This window comes from Cygnus olor, chromosome 1, assembly GCF_009769625.2.
Source record: "Cygnus olor isolate bCygOlo1 chromosome 1, bCygOlo1.pri.v2, whole genome shotgun sequence".
Lineage (NCBI taxonomy): Eukaryota > Metazoa > Chordata > Aves > Anseriformes > Anatidae > Cygnus > Cygnus olor.
The window spans coordinates 141,260,039-141,283,519 of NC_049169.1; the positions used below are offsets into that span (position 1 = coordinate 141,260,039).

Genomic DNA, 23,481 nt, shown 5'->3' on the forward strand with positions numbered 1-23,481 from the left:
TTTAGGTGACAGCTGGGTAAAGTACTTCATAATTTGTCATCAGTTTAGGAGGAAAGGTGCAGAACTTCATTAAACTTCTGTCCCAGTGCTCTACATGAATCTTGTCTATGCAGGCCAGCTCCCTTTGCACTGTCTCCAAGTATTGCGCAAGTAACTCACCTTAGAAAAAGCAGAAGCAGCAGAAACATTTTTCCCTTCTCTAACTCTAAATGCGGTTTGCAGAACGCTGAGGGAGTACTTTTGTTAGGCCAGCGTACTAATCTGCACGCTTGTTTTTCAAAGTAAACCACATTTAATACTCAAAGTTATGCATTTTCTGTAACTAAAAGACATTAATCATCAAAACCACTGTTAAATAAACTCCCAAGAGGGCAATAAAACTGAGAAAGCAGAAAGAAGGAAAAAAAAAGGCATCATTATCCCACTAGGAGCTTTTCACCTGGCAGTATCCAATTTTGGGGTTCCTGTGCGCGTACGCAGTCAGCACCCTCCTGAGCGCCGCTATCCCTGTCTCGCTCTGGAAGGCCGGGTGTTCAGGCAGCGAGCGGTGGAGGTCGCGCTCGATCTCCTCCGTTGCCATACAACACTTGCCCATGGAGGCCTCCACTAAATGTATGTAGTAACCAGGATGGGAGGCGAGATCCGTCACAGCGTCTAAAGGCAGCCGTAAGAGAGGAAGAGGAGGATGGATTAAGACAACTTCAAACAGCGTAGTGAGAATTGCTGCTCAAAAGGTTGCCAGAAAAATGTTTTTCCCCAAGGTCCATGAATTCAGATAATCTCCAGACCTAAAAGAAATAATATCCCAGCAGAATCCATGTCTTGAAAACCCAAACAATTATTTGCAAAGCCTATATGATGCAACAGAATTTGAAACACCTTAATACTGACATTGACCAGAAAAAATTCCCAGGCGAAAGTCCTACTGGGAAAGATGTGCTCAGCACCATGCACACCCTCCAAAGTGAAAAAAACCCACAGGAAGGACTACATTTTACAAATGTTTGAACATGTCATATGCCAGATTGACTAAACTCGAGATCATATTGTAGGAACTTTCTGGCTCTGCCAGATCTGTGGACAAAATGAGTTGTTTTTTTCCATCTTTAGTTCTATTATTCCTGCCAGCATTCAACATGAAGCAGAAGCAGAACCGCCGACTTTAAGATGTCATTATTTTGCAGTTAATTTGATTTGAGTAGGCTTAAATCAATATTTATGCTACAATCTAATTGTTCCTTGAAGAAGAATATCATTTTATGAAAACATGACGTTAATTTTAAATTACACAGATGAAGCAGATGTTATTTAAATTTTTCTGCACACCGTGTCATCATACCCTGAGACAAAATTCTTACCAATCTACCTAGGTACTTACTTACTCTACCTATTTCAGTACCCGATCAGCTGTCCTTTATAAGCACTGTGATAGGCCCCGTGCAAAAGACATTTAATTGCCATTGGGAGATTTCATGCCTAAATGTCTTGCCATGTTCAGAATCAGATATGGCTAGAGCCAGAGTTTCTAAGAGTGCCCACCTGAAAAGAGCAGCCAGAGTTTGCCTCTTAAGGATTCAGGGATTCCCATAGCAACAAGTTTTCTGATCTTCTCTGTGCGAAACATGCACACTGTTCTGCCATATTCTACAAAATGGTCATTCCACAGACTCTCTTTGATTTGCTCCCTAGACTGCGAACAAGAAGGTATCTTTTAAAAGAACAAATCACATACATGTGAGAACTTGTAAACAGAAAGGTCTTACATGCTAGAAATTTTGCAAGATATTTCCATTACCAATGGACACAGGAAGTGTGCTTTATGAAGTAAAACTTTCCCCATTTTGCATATGTGATTCACCACACAGGGAAGAGCAGAACTGATCAGACAGGGAGAAAAATTATAAATATTCACCAGAAAGGAATGAAGGGATGGAGAAGAAAAAACTCCAAGCAAATTGAAAAGCAGCTATTCCCTATTTAGTGCACATGTAACTTCTCTAGCCAATATGGAGTTCGTTATACTACTGTTACCTGTTTCAATGTCACCACAGTTTTTTTTCCTTTTTTTTTTTAAAGAAATAAAGAAAAAACCCTCCTACAACTTTCCCCAAATTTTACATACCTTTCCAAAATCAAGGCCTGCCATTCCCGACTGATGAAAGTCTGATCTCAGTGCTTCTGCATTGAGCATGTAACTGCTCTCCTTGTCACATTTGCTTCTGTCCTTGCTTTGCACAGCCTCTGTGCCCGGACCCTCGGGCTCACAGTCCCCGAGCACACAGGTGGATGCGAACTCAGGAGTGTTCTGCGATGCAGGACCAAGGAGGGCAAGAAATAAGAAAAGGTTAAGAACTGCCTCCCAAACAATATTCAAGACAAGTAGCAGCCTGCCTGCTGGGTTAACCTTTGCCTGTTGCATCAAAATGTTTTACACCTTTCAGGAGGAAAGGCCTTACTTTATTTGTATTATCTCACCATTCATTTATATGCCAGAAAAAGGGTTGTTACTTCAAAACAGCAATTGTTAGAAAATTCTGTGTCCTTAGTAACAAGGTACCAATCTTCTACTTTGGTTAGGATTTGGAAAAAAAAAAATCACAAAATAATTTAGGTTGGAGGTGACCATCTTTTTCAACTCCCTGCTCAAAGCAGGGCCACTCAGAGAAAGTTGCTGGAGTTCATGTCCAGTCAAGTTCAGAGCATCACCATGGAAAGGGCACCCACAGCCTCTCTGAGCAGCTAGGTCCAGCTCCGCCCACCCTGAAGGGGAAATCTTTCTTTTTTTCTAATCAAGTCCCCATTTGCTAATGGTAGACAATGACTGGGTCCCCCTTACCTTCCCTCTTCCACGCTGACCAAGCCCTGCTCCTCAACCTCGCCTCATAAAGCACGTGCTCCAGCCCCGGCCATCTTGTGGCCCTCCACTGCACTTACTCCAGTTTGCCATTTTTTTTCTTGGGGCAGTCAAAACTGGGCACAGTATTCAAGACCACCCTCAAAGCTGCTGAATAAAAGAGAGCAGTAATATCCTTTGACCTGCTGTCTACACTCCTGCTGGTACAACCTCAGAGGCTGTTGGCCCTCTTCACTGTAAGAGGGCACTGCTGACCCTGATGCTAGGCCCGGTGTCCACCATGACACCCCGTGGCTTTGCTGACCAGCTGCTCCCTAGCCAGCCAGCCTCGGCCTCTCCTGTTGCACGGAGTTGCTCTGTCAGACTTCACATTTGCCTTTGTTGAACTTCATGAAGTCCCTGTCAGCCCATTCTTCCAGATTGCTGAGGCCTACGTGAAGGGCAGTCCTGTGCTCCAGCATATCCAGTGCTCCCCTCAGTTTGGTGCTGGCCCCAACTGCTCCCTCCACACCATTGCATCGGTCATTAAGGAAGGCATCAGACATCACCAGACCAAAACTGACCCCTGAGGAAGACCAACGGATAAACACAATGCATTCATAACTGAAAAAAAAACACAGAAGTTCAGTACCTGCTTCTTATTCTGCAAGTTGTTACACTGCACTGGGTTGCTGGAGTTCACTTTTTTTAGCCTCTGGAGTAAGTTCTCCACCAGCATATCCCGGTCCTTCAGCTCAATGAACTGAAAGGCAGTCTTACTCCTTATGCTAACAATGATGGGATTAGGAAGAAGACTTGTGTCCTCCATCTTCTCTATACTGATTACCTTTTCCAAAAACATGACAGAAAACACATTATGCATCACATTTACAGAAATGTCTCCAAAATTCTGCAGGTACACAATGCACAAAAATGGCATTCACTTGCATGCACGTTTTAAATGTGGTTATTCATATTGGCTTTGCTTGGTCAGACACATCCTGCCACCCAAAGTTTATGGTATCTTTACAAGCTCAAAGCAGGCAACAAAACGTATCCCAGCTGTTTATGTTTTGTTTTGCTTTGCTTTTATTTTGACTTTGCCACTCACTCAGCAGAGCAGACTGAGGGCAAAGATAGGAAAGGGGAGTGATGGTTAAAATCAGATTTAGAAAAGGGTCAACTTGACTTGGAGGGACAGAGCGGAACATTTACATTCACACTTTTGAAAACAGAAGAAAACAGTTGTTTTGTTGTTTCTGATTAGATATATAACAGTGTTCTCTTATTGTTTTCTATTTCTGTAACAGTGGAAGATAAGTTGCTACAGTTAGGATATATATCATTTGGATGTTACTCTGTTATTAGCTGAGGATGAAAGGAAAGCTTTAATTAAGAGATCATAACAGCCTTGTATCCACAGCAGATCAGGCAGGTGTTTACTGACAGCTCCCTTCTCCTCCTCTACTCCCACCATCTTCCCATGCATCCTCCCTTTGTTTAAGTAAGTCTCTAATTTCATGGAAATTTGGCAGCTCATCACTGCCTCCAGAATATCCCCGTTTTCCTTCTGCCCTACAGGTTTACAAAGTACACACAGGTTTACTAGAGTCTGTCTGTGGAGGGAGAGCATCAACACTTCTGAGCATTGATCCCAGTTAAGGATGCTTTCATGTTGCTAGATTGGGTCTGAGCTGAAGTCTCCTTCAACATCGAGTTGGATGCATGCATTTGTGGAGCTGGGAGGGGAGCACTGCTGCAGTCTTGGATGGATCAGACTCTGGCCTTGCAGTGCTCTGTCCTGCTGCATTACCTGCCCATACTTCATTTTGAGGATCATGGTAACTCCCCCATACATATTTCTAGGAACTCATGCCATAATGAGTCCCAGAACAAACTTTAAACAAACCTGTAGGCATCATATACGTAAGCATCCTACTCTTTTTCATCAAATGATAGTTTGCAGATGAATCAACTGACATGACAGTGGATGCTTAAAGCAGAAGAAGGCAGATACAGACTTGAAATTAAACAAACAAGCAACTCTACCTCTCTAAGTGGGATGATAACATTGCAGCAGCCATTTTCTTTGCTGGCAAAACAGATATAACTGTCTGAAGTATACATTCTTCCTGCTGTGTGACAGCGACTAAATGGTGTCCAGAGAGAACAGTCTACAACTTCATGCAGCTTCTCCTTCCTGGGCAATCTGAAGAAGGCCCGAAAGAATTCGTTTTGTGCTCTGGCTTCAAGATCCCTTAGGAAAAAACATCAAGAGCAAATCACAGGACCCTGAAAATCAAGGCACCAAGTGCGAGGTTCTTCTTTTTATTCTCACAGAGACCAAGGGATACAGAATAAAATCAACATGCACAGAAATCTTCACTGCCTACGTGAGCAGATCAACAAAAGAATAAGTTGGAAATAAAAAAATAATCATCATCAACACTTTTTTGTTTATCAATAGATCAAAAGCACCTACTTGAATGACTAGAAAATGAAAGAACACAAATTAATTTAAATCAGCTGGCTTTGTTATTATTATTATTACTTAGCCATACATTTTCTCTGGCTGCTGTACGACTTTCCAGCCTTAAAGAGTTACAGATTTCAGTGCCCAGCAGATAACTAAATCTTTCATCTGATGAACACACGTTGAGCAACAGACATTAGCTTTGTGTTCCTTCTTTCCCTTCCCAGTAGCCTTTCCAACATCACCCCAGGGACTGACACCTGCATTCAAAAGTGAAACATTTGCTCAACAAGTACTACCAAAGTGGTCAGTAAGAGAATAGTTAAGGATTTACATCACTGCATCATTGACTTGCAGAGGTATCAGCCTCAGAACAGTTATAAATGCAAAACAATTACAGGTTACTTAGACTCAGGAGGGAATAACAGCATCAGCTACAGCCAGTTTGGATTTGGCTTGCTTCCATTCAATTATCCACATTTACGTTGAGAGAAAGAAGAAAAAAGTACATTAAGCTTTCATTGCTGAACTATGGTAACACAGACTTGGTTTGGGAGGACTTTTTACCCCTCCATTTTTCATGAGGAATTCTGCAGTAGTTCATACATTGAGCTACGCAGTTCCCTTAGAAACAGGCCATGGCTATTAGCTCAATAACAGCAGTTCCAGAAACTTTAGGACTCAAATACTATCATTTTCTTTACAAGTAAATTTTTCCAAGCATGACTCACCTTAGGGGGAAAAAATAAAAATAAAAAAAAAAAGTATATATATAAAAAAAAGAAGTTTGACTTTGTTCCACTGCAAGAATTTAAAGCGTGGGCTGAAGTGCAGCAGGGAGTGGTACCTTGTAGCTGTAAATTCCCTCTCTGCTCCTTCCTTTGCCCTCCTCTTCTGCAAACACCCTCCCCCTACCCCATCCCTGCTGTTTAAAAGCAAGAAGTTTACACAGATGAAGCCTCTGCTTCAGCAAATAAATCACTTGCATGTTTTATTTCGGTTTCATCTGCAAAGAAAGCTAAAGCTGTGTGAAAGAGGGAGAAAGGCGATCGAGAACAAACTGAGAAAGGAGAGGGGCAGATCTGTCTGTGTGACCAACAGAAAAGACACACCACTTGACCAGCGTTCAGCTGTCGTTTCCTTCTGAAGCATTATCTTCCTTCATAAGATTATCCAAGGAAAACAGACAAATAGCCTCCTGTTTTTCACAAAGAACAAAGAGAAACACTCTTTGTGAAGGAAGACAAAAAGGCTGCTCCAAAGTTAAAATTCCACAGCAAAAGAAACTCTGATAAGTGCCTGCAGAGATCTGCTATTGTGACAAACCTAGATCAGGATATGCCTCCTAGTTAACTCAGCACAAAAATATTTTCCATTCCTGCACAGCACAGATGAATGCTACTGATAGCATCTGCAGTCAGGTCTGCGTGGAGCTGTTCTCTCCTGCTATTGTGCTGGGAAGGTGAGACCCTACCAGAATGTATACGGTTGTTGCAATTTCCATACCTTCATGCTAAAAGATGCATTATACACAAGGACGGAAGCTCCGTTGAGACAGAGATTGTCTGTTACTTAGGAGTTGACTCTAATGCTCCAAAATCTGCAGCTTCTGTCCAGTTCTGAGTGTTTAGGATTTTGCTGCATCTCTTGAGGCTGCAGGCTCCTTTCTGACAAGATCATCCCTAGCTACTGGTTTTTAAACTGAAGCATGACACTTTCCATATTTGAAACCAAGTAAATTCATCAAGCAACTTTCACCAGGGCACAGCATTCAACCCCACCTGCCCCAAATCAGCTAATGGGGGAAGACTGCCAAGCCCAGCATCCCCAGCATTGCCTGTCCCCCATGCCTCATGAAACAGGGTCACTTCAGAGACCTCACTTTACTCATGGCTGCCCCTGAGAAAAGTGCTGAAAGAGGGGCCAGCCTGCTGCAGGTTGTGTCCCCAGAAAGAAAAATGGTAGTTGAGGAATGAAATAGTGTCAGCACTTACTGCTGTGGGCTCAAATTAAAGGTTTGATTGGAAAGTGGCACACCATGACAATATTTCCTGTTAGGCAGACAAATTCTAGGGGTTATCGTAATCGGTTGCCTTCAGAAATGGACAAACAACATTAGGGCTGGTTAAAAAAAAAAACAAAAAAAAAACACTAACAACATTTGTTCCTAAAACAAGACATCCAATTGTTTAAATATGATACAGCAAATTCAGCCCATGTCCCATGTCACCGGGTCCCACAACTTCCATTTTGAGTTTCACAACACCTGCAGCACTGAACAGAAACACAACTTTTCTACCTGCTGCCCAGCCTATCTGAAATTTTGTTTCCAGCTTCACAATTTTCAAGGTGGTTTGGCTTTTAAGCAAATGCAGTGTACTCAGCTGTACCTAGGAAAAGAACGAAAGCTATCCTCATGTAAAAATATGTTGATCAAATGTTTATACATGCACCAGAAGAACAAAAGGCTAAAGGATGCAATCGCTTTGTTCCCTGCTTTTCAGAAAAAATCAGCAGTTCTCTCCGAATGCAGTTCCTGACTTGCACACTGTGGGGTTCTCGCACGGCCTCCGCCTCCAGCACTTCAAAGGGACTGCAAGTCTGAACTGCGATAACTCCTCGTGTGTGACCCTTCCAAGTTGCCTTCCAAGAGTTTTAAATGAAAGGAAATAACACACAAAACTAACAAAATGCCCAAAAGTATCAGGACACTTGAAATGATGTCCTTGCTGTCGCATGTGTTTTTTTTTTCTCTGCTTTCAATCCAGCAGAAGTCAACTTGGCAGGATTTTAGCCCTGCTGAGTCACTCGCTGCCTGTTGCCAGCCGAAGAATTATATGGCATAAAGTTGAGCAACAGAAACAAGGAAAAAAAAAATCTGAACACACTAGTTGACCTCCTGCTTTTAGAGAATGATTGCTGCCCTGCTCTCACTATTCAGACTCCAGAAAACTCTTGTGATTTTGAAGGCAACACAACCAGCGATACGCACCTTGTTTATTGGAAAACCCACTAAATTCGTGTGGCAAGAAAGGCTTCTCACAAGCAAGGTAGGAAAAGTCATCTGACAAATGCCGACGTGGACTTGTCAGGACAAATGTTAAACCAATGTAATTCCCTGATGGAGCAGGAACACTGGACTTGTAAATGGAGATGCAACAGATGTTTTAGCCATGCTTTATGAAACTCTTGATATTTCCTCACACAGGAACTAATAAAACTACATTCTAGTGAAAAGCTGTTGTACCAAGCCAGTTGAAAAAGAGTACCCAAAAAGCAGCCCTCAAATGCTCACTGTTAAAGTGGAAGGCTGTATGGAGAGGACCTCCTTGGGAGTCTGTCCTGGATTGGCTTCTGTTCGGGATTTTCATTAGCAACTCGTACGATGGAGCAAAGATCATTGTTATTACACCTGCACATGACATGGGCCTGACAGAGACAAATGAGCAAAAGAACAGGATCAGAATTCAGGCTGGTGCTCATAAACTGAAGGGACGGTGAAGAAAAAAAAAAAAAAAAGCAATGTAAGTATTTTCAGCTGTAGATGTGCACTGCACAAATACAGCCTGGGAACCAACTCCACCGGCAGCCATTCTGGAAAGAAAAAAATAGACAGAGGAGTTACAAGGATTCATGAACTGAACATGAGCCAGCAGCCTCATGCTGCTGAGAGGAAGAGGACCACTGCACCAGGCTGCACAGGGAAGTGTTTGGCTCCTGAGAGGCAGCAGGGCAGTCCTGGGGCTACAGCAGGGACAGGGGCACTCCTGTATCCTGCCATTGCATGCCTGAAGCCCTACAGGATTAATGGCAAATGTCCAGAGAAGAGGAACCAGAAGGGCTAAAGACAGGATGGGTGACAAACATCGGGATAAACTAGAGCAGTGCAGCTTAAAGAAGAAAAGCAAAAGGAGATGCATAACCAATCTGCAAATGCACAAATGGTTGCTCTAAAGAGAGAAAATCTAATCTCTTCCACAGTACTGGATAGGACAAGAAGCAATGGACTCAAAAACCCACAAGAAAGATCCAAGTTAGACTCCAGGAAAGCTTTTACGATGGTATAGCAGTGAAATACTGCTACGGGTTCTGGCATTTATGTTTCTGGAAATCCTTAGAAACAGGTTAGGCAAACATCTGTCAGGAATGACATGCAAAGATAATCCAAACCCTGCCTTTGCCAAGCAGATGGAATAAAATAAGGTTCTTCCTCAACACGTCTTCCGTGTTCCTCAAGGTTTACAGTGTTCATGGAATTAATGCAGACTGAAGTGATACTCATGATTCAAGATACTTCAAACAGTTTCTGTTCAGCTTAGATCAGTATTAAAATCCTTCTTTGCTTTCATATAAAGCAAAGCCATCCTTACTGGCAATTCAGTGTCAGACGTGAAGAAAAGAAACCAAGTTGGTTAGAGCCTGTAAAAATGTATTATACTTTTGAAACCTTACTGACACCAGCATTAAGCTTTTAAATCTTGTGTTCTGCTCTGGCCAATTTCCTCTTTACATCTGAGGAATGCAATGAATATTCTTATGTCCTGAAAGAGATGGAAATAAGAAGTACAAGAAAAGTATAGCAGAGTTTTAATGACCTTCTTATTAGAAAGGAAAAATAGTTACTTCATATTCCAGCAAAACTGCATGGCATGTTTGAATATGTCTGCAAGAAATGGCATATATAGTTATCAAACACCTTTACTTCATTTCCTATGGCAATTAATTTAATTGCCATTAATCCCTATGTAATCCATTGTTCCAAGCCTCATTCTTTCATCAAGCTGCATGGAAACTTGTATGTTAACTTCTTTGACTGTGGCCATGATATGATTTGTGTCACAGACTGCTGGCCTGATCTGCCAGCCTCTCGGAGTCTCGTCCTTGCACTGCTCAGCAGAATGACCCCAGGAACCTCAGGGAGAGCAGCAGCTCTGTTTTTCAGAATGTATAATATACAGTCCATAATGACATTAAAAATGTATTTTTAAAATGAAGATACTGAGATGAGCCTCTTGCAAAAGAAACCCTAGCACCCTAGCAAACAAAAGAAATCTAAAGTAACTTCATTAATGTGACACAGCTGGAATAATTTTAATGATGTGTGCATTACTGCTTTCATTTTAATACACTACTATGTGCTTCCTAATCACGCACAAGAATTAGCAAAGATAATTATTAGGGAAAATGTCAAGTGGAAAATAATTGTTCTTGTAGTACTACAATGGTTTCAGAAAAAAAGAAAAACCTCACACACAAAAAAACCCTCCCCCCTAAAAAAAATGTTAGTATTAAAAACCAGTTTATCTACTATTCAAACTACAGTCTTGCTTAATCACATCACATCAAAGCAGGTGCTGAAGTGTGACAAAGGGCACCAGAAACAACAGCTTATCCAGCCACTACCTCTCTAATTCCTACAGAGGAAATGGGATTTCAACATCTTCCATGTTCTCCTTTCTGTTACCTTTAGTTACAGCACATCAGTGTGGTTAAGAAAAATTGCCCTGCCATTCTCCAGCAATCACATTTTCATCCTCTCTTTTCCTCTTCCCCATGCCTCTCCTCTTTTTTTTTTTTTTTTCCTTTTAAGTTGGAAGGAAAGAAACAAACCTGTTTGAATAAATGTGTGGGATGGTTTCTGTTGCTTGTTTGCTAATAGACATTCTACTTTCCAAAAATCCCACAAGGCACTTACAGGTTGATTCCCTGAGAGCCCCTATATTATTGCAGTTATACTTTTCATTGTAATTGTAACTTTAGGCTGGTGTTGGGTTGGGTTGGTTTGGTTTGGTTAGTTTTCCATTCAGTTAATATATTTGATTCAAAGACTTTTTTGGGAAGAGACAGCAATGAGTTAAAATCAGTAGATGCTGAAAACATCTCCCCCAGATTGTTACATCTATTTTGGATTTACTTTCCGTCTTTCATGGTTCTAATTTTTCAGCCCAAAAGCAGGAAGGTGTTGTAAAGCATGGAAGTGGGCTTCAATACAACCTATTACTCAAAGTCATATCTGACACTACTCAAAGAACATAAACTGCATTTCTTTGGCCAAAAGCCTGCAATGTTAACAATATCCAGTTACACATACATGGTGAAAAAACAATGACAGCCCTTGTGTTTTAAAGGAGTCCTAGCTATGAAAAAAGCCTGTGAGGAAGTTCATGGCTGCTCACCATTGTATCAGTCTAACAAATACCTCGAATGATGGTGTGTCATGGATGAAACACTGGTGTCAGTCATTTTCCTAACAGTGTGTACGTATGAAGTTACAGGGAAAGTAAGTCTGATTGCTTTAAAAGCCTTTATGAACCTTTGCAGAACTGTTTAGCTGAGACATACGTGCAACACCACTGCAAAAATGCCCCTCAGAAACAACATAATGGCTACTGGACATGTCTGTTTGTTGGAAATGTCACTGTGCATTCCTTATGTTTTACCCTGGAAGGAACACCTGGTTAATTCCCTACACACCTCTGGCAGGATAGGAAGGAAGAGCAGGAAATGGTATGAGTCAGGAGTGGATAAGCACTCCAGACACACTCCATTCAGAAAACATGTATTTTAGACTGGCGTGTTAACACTGGTGCCCCAGGCAAATTCCAACTTCGTATATTACATTCTGCCCACCTAAAATTCCTCCCTGCAGTTTCCTTTCACAAAAATACACAACCCTCTGTCTTGTGCTACTGCCAGGGAAACAGTTACTAACCTTCTCCCTGAGCACCCAGTGCATTTCTCCAGTGGGAGGGGAATGCAGAAATGCATTTCAGGGATGCATCGGGTAGAGCTGGCATCAGCACATTACTCTGTTGCAACAGCCTGGGTCTTTCTGGGTCCTACAACTGCTTGCTAAATCAGCTATGGCAATCCTAGTAGGATTAGTCCTAGTAGGATGTCCTAGTAGGACATTCCATGTATCAGGTATCATAAAAAGCAATAATTTTACAATTACTATCCCTTCGACAAGAAATAGTACTTTTAAACCAAATAAAAACTACAGTGATTTTAAAGGAAGAAAACAAAAATGGGGGAAAAAAAGTATTTTGCACACAAAATTTTGTGATATACCGCAGTACATTCTAAAATCTGTTTTGTTTTTGTTTTTTTTCCAATCAGGTAAGTCTTTAAAGCTTTACCCAGCTAGCAACGCAATCCACAAAACCCATTACTGAACCTCTGCTCACAGAACAAAGAACAGTTTTGCTTTTTACCTCTTGGTAATCTGAGTAGGATCCTGTAGGCCTGGATCCAGCTCAAAGATCTCGTTATCCAGCAGCCTTCGGAGTGTTACATCTGCCAGCTGCTCCATGATCCGGAATGCCTCAGCTATGTTGAGGAACGTGGAGAAATCGCGTTCTTTGTTCGGTGTGGTGACCCGGACGGTGTCGGTCATGAAGACGTTGGAGGTTCTTTCCAGCTTCTGGACCTCAACCCAAGGAATGATAAGTTTCACTGCCATTGCAGGAAGACCAAAAGTGTGTTAGAAATTCTGTTTAAATTGATCGTATTTGGGAAATACACAGATTAAGAATGAAATGCAAACAACAGAAGAGGAGAGAATCATCTTTAAAGCCCAAGGAAAAGATGAAACACCTGGTATTACTCTATATTCATTTGCCTTCATCCCAAAAGACTGCCTTGCTGAGAATCAATCCCCCCCCTCAAAATTTCACCTATATTCACAAGAAATGCTAGACTGAGGAGGTCTGTCTCTGTTGAACATCTGCTGTACGCTTTTGCTTTAAACTTCTTAACAAGTCATTTCTGCAGCTTTCTTCTTTACTACCAGAAGAAACAGTGGATTTCAAGAGTAGGAAGAAAATAGGGAAAGGGTCTGTAATCTTCCAGAAGTGATGTTTTAGGCAGGTGGCAAACCTATTCCTATTACATGGACAGTATTTTAAATTTAAAACAAAGGTAACTTCCATACAAAAGGAAGTTTTTGCAGGGTTTTTATAGTTGTTTTTTATAGTTTGGGTTTTTTTTTAAGTTTTTATAGGGTTTAAGACTACTATAAAGTGGTCATCAAAGAAAACCACATAGGCATTGGGATCTTCTCGTTCTGATCACTTTTTACTTAAAAGGTGCATGGGCAGACTTTGCCCTAAACTTTAAATGTAGTCAGAGTTGTTTATGGAAAAGAAAAAGTATAGGACACTGTTCTCTATACTTCAGCAAATCAGATAGACACAGACAACTTATTTTACATATCCACTAAAAGACGTGACCTTCCACTCTCCTATGAATCTCTGGACAGAAATTAGGCTGGAAAAGACTTAAAAAGACTTAGATTAAATTTATACTTGACTGTTGGATGCTTCCCAGTATTCTCTGTGCCAATAAACTTCAAGACTAAACTCCCTAACATCCCTGGCTGGTCTCCTGATGCCAATAAAGTTAATAAAAAGACAGTAATAACAAGCATTGTCATCTGTATATGACACTTATCCGTGATCATTAATTTTATAAGCAGCTACCCTCAGCAAGTTTTTCTGTATTACAAGAAACACAGCTATCAAGATTATTTGCAGGTTAAATTTCTTCTTTCTTAAATAAAGCACAGCTGCGTCAACACACACAAACTGTTGTGAATGGTCACAGAGCCATCTGTATCGGCACAGCCAAGGGAAGAAAGATTAACCAGCACTGTAGCAATAGCGCTATTGTTCAAGCAGGTCAAAAATGTATAGCCTGTGCAGTGTTTGTCATAGAAACAGCACAGCACGCTGGAATGGGCCCGACTTCTGACAAAAGGTACAAAGTCTTCAACGTTTGAAAAAAAACACAGAAGTTTAATGAAAAAAAATGCAAAGAAACCCTGGCACGTCCTTGCAAGAAATCTGACATTCTAATCCACCCAAGTTCTGCAAATACTTCGAAGCTTAGATAAAAGGGGACTTGTCCTGAAAATATGTTCCATGTAGTCTATGCTCACATAAATTTTATGACAAGCTGAAAACAGGTTCCAGCATTGCATTCCAGGTCATTTCAACATAAAATAAAAACAAGGAGAAGGCAACAGACTTGCCAGAAGCAGGAGACTTAACACTTTGCCTATAAAGAGATTTCAGGCTACAATTTGGGGGAATTTTTATAGAGTTAAAGCACATAAAGGAACTGTTTTTATTGAAACTCTCATATTGTGGTAGGTTTTTTTTTCCCAAAAAGAAAGGGAAAGAACACAATACATGTGATTTATTAACAATATTCTCTAAACCAGGTCTAGCCAGATTTAATTTGTGATTACTACCTGAAAACAAGAAAGATAATAAATCATTTGTTCTACATATGATCAGTAGCAGCTTCTCAAATAGCAGTAAACAGAACTATAGTAAATCTGGATTATTCGATGTAATACAAGCATTTCATAAATGTAACAAAATACTGGGTTTCAAACAGAAGCGATCATCTTTATCAGAAGCAGGGAGCTGGGAAGCATCTCAACGTGTAATGCTTCCCAGCAAGCTATGGAATTTTTTTGGATTTCACATTTCCATGAAAACGCATGGAACACAAAGGCAATGCCACTGACTGCAACAGTGAATGAACAGCTTTTTTTCCATGTTCAAAGTAAAAAGTTGCAAACACGTAGTTGTTTGGGCTTTCATTTGTGTTTTCATAATGAATTATTATTGAAAGGGATGAGAAGCAATTTCATCTTCCATAACAGAGTGTGGTGCTTTACTTCCAGTATCATTTAATGATCTGTGATATTGCATAAACAAAACTTCTGGAACAGTATGAAGGATTTTTCTCCCTACTTCCTCCTTCCCCCATTATCTTTCACTAATAAGCATTATTTTTGCTTTGTGTGCTTTGGCAGACTGGCTATCTCCGGTTTAATGAGAAAAAGCCTGCAATGATAACAAGGAGAAACAATTCACAAAGGATATTATTTGATACTAAACAGAAAACAAGGAGATTAAAAGAGAACTCAGATATCTAGTATGTATCAAGAAACTCCACTAGTCTTGCAAAAAAAAAGATAAAGCTCAACTTCTGTATTTATAAGGAATAACAAACTTATCAGTATTTTCAATCTAACTCTGCCACCTTTTGCAGATATGACAAAATAACTGGCCTGAAATAAAATAGGAAGAAAGAACCTCTAACTCTAGACATGTCCTTGTATGTTTTAAGTCCTAGAAATTGCCAGTTACTATCTTTCTTACATTTACATTAGTGCACTTCATTTTTAAATCTAGTTTTGTCTAGCCAGCCCCATTTTAAACCGGACCAGTAAATGGTAATGTTTTCCTAACTGCTATAACTGATTTATAAATTCTTGCTACATTCACAGTAATATAGGTTTATATTACCGTCCTCACTGAAGTTGCAGCAGGATGAAGAGGACTCAGAACAGCACCAGTGTCACTGCTGTGCTTCCTGTTCTATTTTCAGTCCCGCAGCTAGCCTCACACATCTCTAGCACCACGCTCTCTTTCCCAGCTAGCGCTTCCTTTTCTGCCTTGCAGCCTGTCTCTGCGCTCGCAGCGGCGGTGCTGACAGCGGCTGCTGGTGTGTTCCCATCAATGTGGGAGGGACGGTTCCTGACTGACCGTTTTCGGCACTAAAACTAGCTGTTGGAGAAGATGTAGGAGGGCTGGTACATTTTAAGTCTGCTTCACGTGAAAAGAAAAAGAACTGGAGAGCAACTGTGTCTGCATGTTCCTGTATTCTCGTTTTTATTACTGGATTAATGCTAAAATGTAAACATAGAGGATGAAGTGAAAACCAAATTAAACAAGATCTTTCATCTGAACAATGAAAATCTCAGAAACGAAACTTCAGAGCAGAATTATACTTCTCATAAAAATCCTAACTCTTTTTGCATTTAAAACCAGTTATGTTTATCTCTCTCCATAGTGTTAGATTTCTTACATATTTACACTTACGTTCTTTGCCCAGGAAGAAGGAATAAAAACAGAGATGATTGATACTCAAATAAAGCCAGCCTTGCCGAGGAACTTTTCCTTTCCAACAGCAGCATGAATAATAGGTGATCAGTTTCTCTGCTTCGGGAAAATTAAATCTGGACTCAAATTTCACCAGGGCTTCTCGGAACTTTTCAGGGTCTTCCTCCTGCTCAGCAAGCTTACTGCTCGTTTCCTCTGCAATCAGAGCCTGATTCAATAACAAGATAACATATGATAAATCTACAGTGTTCACATTCAAGCAAGTTACTACAAGCTACTCATTCAAATTTTAATAACACAGCACTTTCTGAAAAATAATTTCCAGACGATTTGCAAATTTCACAAATGGATACTTTTCTGCAGTGGTTGCATCTCATGCATTTTGAATGCGTCCAAAACAAGAGTTTTAGGATTTTGTTTTATTTTGTTTTGTTTTGGGGGAGTTTGTTGTTTTGCTGTTTTACTTTTTCAGTCTATCTGGCAAAACCACATATTTACAGTTTCATTACAAATTATGATTGCTGTTTTTTGCTGTATTCAGAGAAAAGACACAGGAACATTTTTGTATGCTGACCAGCAGTATTTTGCTATGAAGAAGCAATGCAGTAAGACGTCAGTAACTTGTAACATTCTCTGAACCATTAAAAATGACTTCAAGAGCATCTCCGTGGATATTATAACTAAGTGTTTAGAATTTTAATAGCAGTATTATAACAAAAGAGTTAGGCACAGGACAGAGTCCAAAACCTGGGCTTAACGTTAAGTAATGAAACCTGAAGAATTTTAAATATCCGCTGTGCTAGGTAATCAGCTGCCACAGCACTATTGAGAGAGATTAATTTTATTCAAGCCTGTCAGTGCACTTAGACACGTTCTGTGCCAAGAGCAAGCCGCTGCACCACGAGCAGAAGCAGGCACAGCAAGTTTAACCTTTCAGCAAGGTGCAGCATGCCAAAATTGTTTTTTAAGATAGCAGGATAAAAACTAAGATTTGCACAGTGATGCTTTCTGTCTCCTCCCCAACTTCAGAACCCACTGAGATCATAGCAGCAGGGTTGAAATTTGCCAGAAACATTTATGTTCCCGTATATTTTCTGGACCAAAACAGTGGGTATAAGAGTGGAGAGCATCTCACTGAATGAAACTCTTACCAAGGAGAAGCCTGCAGCAGGACCTGACTTAGAGCAGTCCCCAGGAGACTTGCATCACTGCCAGCCATTGACAAGTTCCTCTTGGATCATGTGTTTTCTTAGAAGCAGAACACTGGAGGCCACGCTTTCTAAGTTTTACTGCATGTGCTGTTATTATTTTAAGCCTTGTCTTCATCACCCAATTCCCCTAAAATTTTTAAATTCTACCTTTACTCTTCTAAAAAGATGCTCACTCAGGCACTAAACAGCTAGCCAGCAGCCTCGGTGCAGTCCCCATCCACAACACCAACACCCTGTGAAGCCCGTAACAATTTCTGTGCCAAACCCTTGGGAAGACAGTCCGAGAGGAGAGTGGCACAGCAGCCTCCCAGCTCCAGCCTGCTGGGCAGAGGCCACCTCTGCATGAGGGACCAGCTCTCCCTGTGCAGTGGGGACAACCTCACCATTCACAAATGGGTCAGACACTTTGGCTAACAATGTTCTGAAGAGGTGAAGGAGCTGAAAGTAGATGCTGAAGAAAGCTCACCTGCACACCACAGCCTCTTACAGGGAAGAGAAGAGCAGTGAAGCTGTAAAGGGACGGGGAGTGATAAAGACTAAACTAGATAGTTCAGTTTTGAGATCATGCAGCTTCCAAGGAAATGTGAGTGGAGATGCAAGGATGCCGGCCACATCAGGTCCAAGTGTCATGCAGAAAAACAAGTTATAACCTATCTCTAACCACTGCACAGAAACTGGCCATACATCTGGTATCCTTTTGACTGCATGACAGAAAAGGTATTTTTCACCCCACATCAGATCAAGATGAATTGGGTTTACAAGTCACATCGTGGGTGAGGTGCCTGCTCAGATGGGAGGTCCTCCTGCTCCCCGTGGAGGCACAGCTGGCACTGTGATGCCAATGGTAAGACTTGGCCAAAAGAAGATTTAAGAGTCCTTTCTCTACAAGAAGCTGCTGCCTCTATAGTCACTGTATGAAAATGCAGTGGTACAAACACTTCCCTGCTTTATACAAGTCTGCCTGGAAACAAATCAGTGAGATCATCGATAAAAATCAAACGTGAAGGAGAAAAGTAGGGGCTTTTGATGATTAATTGCATTCGGGACGAACACAGTAGCTAGGTCAGCACACAAAAAATAACAATATTCAGATGGACAAAAGCAAAGATGAATGACAATAACTTCCTGACATTATTTCTAAAACATCACAAGTAGTTGGGCAAAAGTGAGGCAGTTTCCTTACCTTTACTTTCCCTTTGACAAAACTAACAATATCTTCTTTATTGTCAAAAACAGACAAAGTATGGAGCAAGTTTTGTTCCAGCCATTCCCAGTGCTGATTTATCTCCTCTGCAGTGGCACCTAGAAAGGTTAAAAGCAATGCATTAAAACTCATCCTATAAAATAAAATCAAAAGGAAGAAAAAAAAAGAAGTAAAAAAATGTACTATTTTGTAAGAGAACATGAGAAACTGAACTTTCAACCTCAAAACTCTTAGTAGCAAACAGGTCAAAAAGGTCTAATTTGTAACAGTATAGCCAGAGAAAAACAGAAACCGTATTGTTTTAGGAATTTAGTTCTGGTGCTTTTTAGTTTTATCTTCTCAAACGTTCTCAGCCAGCAAACGCTGCATTAAAAGTCAAAGCAGAAAAACCAGCAAAACCTCTTACTGTTAGAATACAGCTTATTTTGACATGGCATTCCTCAAGCAGCCACCGTAAACTGCTGTTTTATGTATTGTTCCCAAAAGTCCCTGATCTTCCTTTCTCCCTCCCTTTGTATGGACATGCACACACACAGCTGCCACACATGCATGGACACATGACATAGTCATAATTTGCATCCTATCTGAAAAGTTTCCTATAATAATTAAACATCTAAAAATAAAGGAGTTTGGGTCAAGAACACCTAGAACGTCTGCAAGAGCACAATTTTACAGTTTTGGGGAGAAAAACGGTGAAGAGAAAATCTCTGAAAAATAAAGATTTTCCAATTTCATGTGTTCACCCTAAGTCCAGAAACACTATTTCAGTCATTGCCTATTTACTTTGGTTGCTTCTGCTTGAACCTGAACTGCTGCTGCATCTCATTATGCCAGAAAAGTTAGCGCAAGAGAGGCAACACCGAGGACAATTAAGGGAAAATCTGAGCACTCTAGCTCTTACCCGTCAGTGGTTAAATATTATATGGGAAAAAAAAGTAAAGGCAGCCAAAGTTGTTTTTTCTTATGCCTTATTAGTGGAAGAAAGGAGAAAATTAGTTAGACGTAAGAGGCATACAAAATACAGAGGAATATAATTATAAAATGAATCTCAGATAGAAGACCTATTATCTTGAAATTTGATTTGCGTGTACATCGGAGATGCATCACATTGCTTCACAACACAAAATGATAAATTTAGCTAAGAATTTTCCACCCTCCTCTGCTCCATTTTCCATAAAGAATGCCAAGTGGCAGGGAAACTTTCCAAGCTTTAACTTCCTTGACAGGAAGGTCTTGTGATGGAACTTCATAAATATCATTAATCAAGGTTAGATTTAAAAAAAAAAAATCAAGAAAGAAGAGACACTTAAATGGCCTCTTTGTAAGGAAATCAGATTATATCAATTGTTAAGGACACCAGAAACAGTTGTTCTGTATTGAAATGGCTGCACAAAGAAAATACTGAGTTGATTCTCTATGTCTGGGCTACCTGAAAGATACCAGCTGTACGGGAGGGCTGGTGGGTTATCTCTTGGGAAATAAGAAATAAGACATCCTTCACTGTAGCATCCCCAGTGGCAGGGGTTGTCCCCCACTGAGGCTACTGCTCTCTTGCCTGCCTGCCTTCAGGTACCTCCACAAGTTGTGATCAAATGCTGAAAGATCTCTTTGTCCCTTTTATTTGGTCAGGCTAGCTCCTCAACTGTTTGGGTCCTTTCTTTATTTGTAATTTACACTTCTTGGCTTACACTTAAAGCTATCCTGTGATTTCACCCAAGCCTTGACAACCTTCTCCTTATTCCTCTGCCCATGCCAATGCTCTGCACAGCATTTTGTTCCACCTTTTCTGCACCTTCTTTATGTGTCCGTACCAAATGCGTATTCAGTCTAACCATCGCCTCAACTCCTCGTATTCCCTTCTCTAAACCCACCTGTCAGCAATCCCTTGCTCTCCCTCTCCTAAATGGTACTTCACTTGTCTGTTTTTCGTGGTTCTCTTTTGCCCACAAGCCTTCTGAAAGGAAAGACCTAAGTGGATCTGCACTAGGGCTGAGGTTAAGGGTTTTGTTTCCCCTTGCTGGTGTAGGATGATTAACCATCTGGGCTGAAACAGCTCTGCCAGAACAAGCGTGCTGGGCATGGATTAGACTTCCTAGCAGCCCTCAGAGATTTGCAAGAGTCTGTAACACAGATATGACCCTTACGCAGTAATTATCATTTCAGTCTGCAGCTCCTGGAACACAGGAGCGCCAACATCCAATTGGAAAATGTCGTTTTAATTAACTGCCTAATGACATGATGGCTATCCCTAATGCAGTTACACCGGGAGACGGGAAGGAGTTGCTAGAGCTGCTCCTTGTCTTTGCTACATAGCAGGAACTTAATTTGACTCGCTGTTCCTTCCAAATCCAGTAACAAGACCCTAACACTGTGTTTACGCAAAGCAAAGAGCTGGGCAAGCAGCGATGGCAACTTCTGTGCTGGGGCTCCTGCAGGGCCTCAGGGAGAGGAAAAGTCCCGTGCGGAGCTCCAGCTTTCTAAGAAAAGGGTCAGGTCACGCTGTTCCTCCAACTGCTGTTGCCAAAGCCCGTTCTCCCCTGGATGCTCACGTCAGGGTTTCACAACAGAGATATTATTCAGAAACAGCTCCAGCTATCATGGTTCTTAATTTCTGTGCAGCTCTGGCAGCGGCGTACGTGTCATGCCCTTACGGCATACAAAACGGATCCCTCTGCCTTCCACTCCATTACCATAAATCTTATTTTCTCAGTGGTGAGTATTCATTTAAGAGGGCAAAAGAGAATTCTAGAAAACATTAATCAAGTAAGTTCATCTCAGCAAAATCCTTAACCATTCCAGCCACGCAGGCTTTTGATTTGTAGTTCCTTCAATATAAAAAAGCTTTGGGCAAGAAGAGTGTGGACAGGGCTAGGATCAGTCCCTGAAAGGAATATTATATACATTCAAATGATTAAGAAGCCCTTGACAGCAATACTTACTTTCACAATGAAAGCCAACCAGCTTCATCAGAAGACTAGAAGAGCGTGAAGCTCTTAAATTTCTCCAAGAGGTAGCATTATTTTAAAAAATAAACAAAATAATAAGGGGGTGAGGGGTGGGGATATAAAGCACCAAGCAATTGCAAAACCAAGAAAACCTAGCCACAACAGAAATAGAGTAAGCAAACTTTAAGTAATCTTCACACAGGCACAGGAGAAAAATCCCAATATCAATGGGGAAATGCAGAGGGATCTCTGCTAGGACCAAGGAACAAATGTTAAATGAGCTTGTACAGGGGCAGGATGCAGGATACACAGATTGCCCCTATCATTTGAAAGGACTACTGTGCCAAACAGCATCAACGACATGTCAGCATGTATATTAACTAACTATTTCATGTCTTGATCCATGCAAGAAAGGAAAGGAAAACCTGCTGTAAATTTCAATGCTAGGATTTTATAGACTGAAGGGATGAGAACTGCAAACTGGTCAAACAAGGACTTTAACAAGTTCACCCGGGTGGTTTTTAACATGCCCCAGTAAGGTTGCTGCAATTCCCATCCACATCAATTTCCTGAAGATGGGTTTACTTCCAAAAGTTGCAGAAAAGGAATTAGTGCACAACAAACCCAGCAGTTAGACATTCTCCCTTGCCAACTCCATTTATCACCTACCTCATGTAAGATCTTCTAAGTGTTCCAGTTACACTTGATTATAATCAAATGTTGCAAGACATTTCACAGTTAGCAAGCAAAAGACAAGACTGATGAAAGCCAAGACTAAATAGCTTCTTGCTGTAAGGAACTTTCACTGCCATACAAAAAGATATGCATACGAGCAGAACCACACCACTTTGCAACAGATAGAAGATTAACGCAAAAACCCTCACCTAAACAAGCTCGAAACCTCATTTTACCAGTTAACGTTTTCTCATGATGAATACCTAGGATTCTAACCAAAGGTTAATTTGGTTGTTAAACGAGCTATAGCCAAGAGCTTCACACCCGCACACGACCAGCTGGGGTTACCTTGAGCTTCTTGGACATGCAGGTGCTGAGCATGCTCAGAATCAGTTCGGGTTTTTTCGTATGTGACTCACCAATAGCTATGGCCCAGTAAACTTCTGATCCGTTCAATAACTCACCACAAGCAATGGCAGAGTAAACCTGTGAGCCTGGGACTTGCAGTAAAATTCGGAAGGGCGCGACGCGCGCGTTAGAATCCAGCACGGCATCCAGGGCACCCACCAGGCGACCTGCAGCCACGCACAAAGAAAAAGGGGGAGAAAAAAGAGAGTTAGAGCCAACTTTCACTGCCGTCAGTACTGCAGCCCTCGAGTCTTTTCGCATCTAAAACCAGAAAACTAAAATAGAGAACTTAACAATAGCAGTTCTGTCCCTGGTTTGTGTGGCAATTCACACAGGCTCAAAAGGCAAGAGGCAAACCAGATCAGAAGATCAAAAGCAGAACAAGCAATTTTGTGTTTCCGGTTTTGCCTCATGTGTATGTACATACAGTCACAGAACTGCAGCGAACACCTGGGGGAACCTGAGAGGTTACCGTGCCAGCCCCTGCTCTGGAGCTGGATAAATGCACCTGTGCCAGAAATCGCATTTGTCTAACCTGTTCTTCAAAACCTCCCACAACCAAGATGCAACCACCTCCCCAGCAAGCCTCTTCCACTATTATCATTAGGTATTCTTACAGCAAAAACAAACAAACAAGCCAACCACCACAATCCTAAACTGTCTCGCTGGAAATGAATCCTGCTCCCCGGAACACGGAGAGTAATTGGCCACGGATGTTTTTGATGTTAATACTTGACATACTGAAAAAGTATCAACATCGTTCCCTGCTGTTTAATGCTTTCTCTTGTTCTAAAGAAACCCCAATTGCCTCAC

The 23,481-nt window shown here is 41.1% G+C and overlaps 1 protein-coding gene across 2 annotated transcripts in view; it reads right to left on the reverse strand.

Moving 5' to 3' along the window:
• TBC1D8 (TBC1 domain family member 8) overlaps positions 1–23,481 on the reverse strand; it is a 48,470-nt gene that overhangs the window by 13,796 nt on the left and 11,193 nt on the right. For both annotated transcript variants that reach the window (XM_040535927.1, XM_040535938.1), the window contains exons 2-10: positions 22,725–22,835; positions 18,620–18,738; positions 16,205–16,433; positions 12,521–12,761; positions 4,883–5,090; positions 3,486–3,680; positions 2,123–2,305; positions 1,540–1,690; positions 440–654 (exon numbers count right to left, since the gene is read on the reverse strand). In XM_040535927.1, the coding sequence (XP_040391861.1) occupies positions 440–654; positions 1,540–1,690; positions 2,123–2,305; positions 3,486–3,680; positions 4,883–5,090; positions 12,521–12,761; positions 16,205–16,433; positions 18,620–18,738; positions 22,725–22,835 (1,652 nt within the window). The remainder of the gene's footprint in view (positions 1–439; positions 655–1,539; positions 1,691–2,122; positions 2,306–3,485; positions 3,681–4,882; positions 5,091–12,520; positions 12,762–16,204; positions 16,434–18,619; positions 18,739–22,724; positions 22,836–23,481) is intronic.